The 3,252-nt window shown below is 35.6% G+C and overlaps 1 protein-coding gene across 1 annotated transcript; it reads left to right on the forward strand.

Moving 5' to 3' along the window:
• The first annotated feature begins 721 nt into the window (after positions 1 to 721).
• LOC132896718 (phospholipase A2 inhibitor and Ly6/PLAUR domain-containing protein-like) lies at positions 722 to 2,959 on the forward strand. The gene is made up of 5 exons (XM_060937749.1): positions 722 to 936; positions 1,126 to 1,236; positions 1,389 to 1,535; positions 1,841 to 1,951; positions 2,567 to 2,959. The coding sequence occupies exons 1-5, from the start codon at positions 888 to 890 to the stop codon at positions 2,767 to 2,769; spliced, it is 621 nt and encodes a 206-aa protein (XP_060793732.1). The 5' UTR covers positions 722 to 887; the 3' UTR covers positions 2,770 to 2,959.
• Positions 2,960 to 3,252: the final 293 nt, after the last annotated feature.

The following is a 3,252-nucleotide window of genomic DNA, read 5'->3' on the forward strand; positions in this document are numbered from 1 at the left end:
TCTACGATTGCAACGTAAGAATCATAACAACCAATCAGATTTGTTCTACCGTGCCAGTTTTAGTAGTGATTTATGTGAAATGTATTTTTGTGCAATGCGCAACCACTTAATATTTCGTATTTGAAAATGCAAATTATTAATACGTCTATAATACATTATATTTTCATAAGAAAACAATTAAGTGATCTGAGTCTCCGTTGAGGGGGCGGGGCTGTAGCCACGAGGGGGCGACGCCCCCTTTCGCCCCCCCATGGCGCCGGGCCTGTTGTGCACACACAATGTGGAAACCACAGTTGAATGCCGGCGCCCTCCGTTGCACTCCGCTTGCTCTCCTGTGCTCTTTTTCCTGGTCGGTTCACACAGCAAACATATCAGAAAAAAACAAACATATAATCGAGCACTGCACACTACAGTGAAAACACCACTACAAAAAAACACTGACACCTGTGTAAACATAATAATGCTATGATGGGAAAACACACCCTTTTTACAAAACTCACGTAAACTTCTCACATCAATTTTACACGTGTGTACGGTGTAGATTTTCCCCACATGTCTATCTGTAGCTTTTAAAGCTTTGTATGTATGTATGTATGTATGTATGTATGTATGTATGTGTATCACGTTCAAATTTTAAATAAACGCCAATGAAAATTTCATTTTCTGCAGGGACCCTGATCAGGCTAGAGCAGTTACTCTTGATTTACAGGAAAGAGAAAGTTAAGTCCCCCTCACATTTCATGAAATGAAACTCAGGACTGTACAATAAGCCCCTCCCTTCAAATCCACACATCATCATACTCTACACCAGAATCAAACCAGCCTTACTCACATTTTCACCCCATTTGCTTCATCTTCACACCTCAACTTCTACAAAAGCCTCAATAATGAAGTCTCAAGTCACACTGCTGCTCATCTGCATGCTTTTCTCCAAAGGTAATGAATCTCTGCATTTTGAATAGAGGAAATAAATAGAATTAATTTCACTAAATCAGTTGGTCAAAAGATCCTTGGGGTGTAAAATTTAATAATTGTGCAAGAGGTGTTTTTTATTTTATTTTATATCAGTAGCTTTCTTTATTCAACCATTTTATTTTCATTCTCCTTTAATTTATTCTTTTTCAGCACTGTCACTGACTTGTCATCAGTGTTTGCCATCAGCATCTGGAAAATGCACCGAGGAACAGACAACCTGCTCTGATCAGTGTCTCACTTCAACCACTGCTGTTTACATGAGTAAGTGTTTGTGTGGGTGTCTTCCTGGATTTTGCCATAATAAGTAATTTATGTATAGTGTGCTATGTATTTTATTCATCTTGTAACACATCTCAAATTCCTATTATTTGCCAAGATTGTCTAATCACACTGTTATGTGGAATGTTATGTAGGTGGTACAAAGCTTACAGATGTAAATGTTAAGACTTGTGGAATGCCAGAATTGTGTGCAACTGGGAGCATGAACATAGGAACAGTAAAAGTGACCAGCAATACCAAATGCTGTAGCACTAATCTCTGCAACAGTGAAACACTACCAGGTAAAACAAAATGCTTGTAAAAGTTGCCCAGTGTCTGTTTTCAGTGTTCACCCATTTTCATTTAAACCCAAGATGGATTTGGTCATTTTTTATTTTTATTTCACATAAACTGTGATTTAATCTTTGGCAGTTTATCGGTGTATTGTATGCATGATAGGACATAAGGCCTCTATCTGCTAATAGTAGCTTACGCTAAATTATAGTTTACATATAGTCTCCAAATTATCAGATTACATATTGAAATACAGTAGTTCCTGGTGACATATGAAACACAATGAGCTGTTTGATTTTATTTTTCTGTTAAGCTCTTCCAAAGCAGGCTCCCAATGGGAGAATGTGTTACACTTGTGATGCAAATGATTGTTCTGGAACAGTGAACTGTGAAGGAAATGAAGATCGCTGTATCAGTGCATCAGGTAAACTATATTTAACAAGCACAGTCACTTGTTTCAGAGCTAAGATCATTTACAATTTTCTCCATTTGATGTGAAGAAAAAATGTAAAAGTAAATTGTATATCTTTCTTTGTTGATTTGTTATTGTTTTTAAATCAAATCTGCAGGAATTTTAATAATGAAAAGCATTATTTTGTTTAATTGTATATGGATGATATTTTAAGTGGACCCTTATAGATTTTTATTAATATAAATTTATATTCATATATTTTCTGACATTAGAAAGTCTATGAAAATTCAAATAGATAATGTACCAAACCCTATAAGCACCAGTGATGCTTCATTTGCACATGGAAAACCAAACATGCCACACCCACACATGCCTACTGGCCCGAAGATGAATTCCAACAAGTTGATACTTAACAATTCAATTGTTTTTACCACAGTCGTGAAATCACTCACACACACACACACACACACACACACAGAGAGTATGTATATAGTAAAGACACACAGTAAATTGGTTATTTCAAGGTTACCACTTTGAAGTTGACTTACATAAGTGAAAATATATGAAATATGGGCATTTATAAATTTAATCCTTTCTTTTCTCTCTCTCTCTCTCTCTCTCTCTCAGTTCAACAAGGTAGCAATACCCTATCTATGAAAGGATGTGTGTCCAAGAGCTTCTGTGTTGGAAGTGGATCATCAGGCATTCCAGGAATTGGCATATCACGTGTGCAGTGTTGTGAGGGAAATCTTTGTAACAGTGCTAAGAGCGTCACACTGAGTTTTCTCCTCATGATCGTCCCTCTGCTCTCCTCCATCCTCTTCTACTGAACTCAGAGCTGATGTAGTTCTTTTAAAACTTTATGAACATGAATTGCAAATGCATTTGTGAAAACTAGAAATAGAAGTAGAAATATATGTTTATTTTTGGTTGTTAAGATTTATTTTGGTTTCTCTTAGCACAGAGTTATAAAATACACTTTTGTTTGAAAATCAATTGTGAAATTAACACAAAAAATACATTAAGCTTTAAGCAGCAAAACCCATATAAATTGAATGAGAATTGAATGAAATATTTCTAACTCAGGTCTCTTTTTTATTTTTATTTTTTGTCAAAACATCAAGCTGCCAAACAAATGCTTTCATTTTTATTATTTGTATCTATGGCTATTGCTGAATGTTTTTTTGTGAAATAACCAAATGGCCTCCTGCATGTTCATTAAATGTGCGGAATAAAGGAATATAAAGCCTTGTATGTACGTGTGTGTGTGTGTGTGTGTGTATATATGTTATATCTGACTTCTGGGCCCTGTA

Source organism: Neoarius graeffei, chromosome 13, assembly GCF_027579695.1.
Source record: "Neoarius graeffei isolate fNeoGra1 chromosome 13, fNeoGra1.pri, whole genome shotgun sequence".
Lineage (NCBI taxonomy): Eukaryota > Metazoa > Chordata > Actinopteri > Siluriformes > Ariidae > Neoarius > Neoarius graeffei.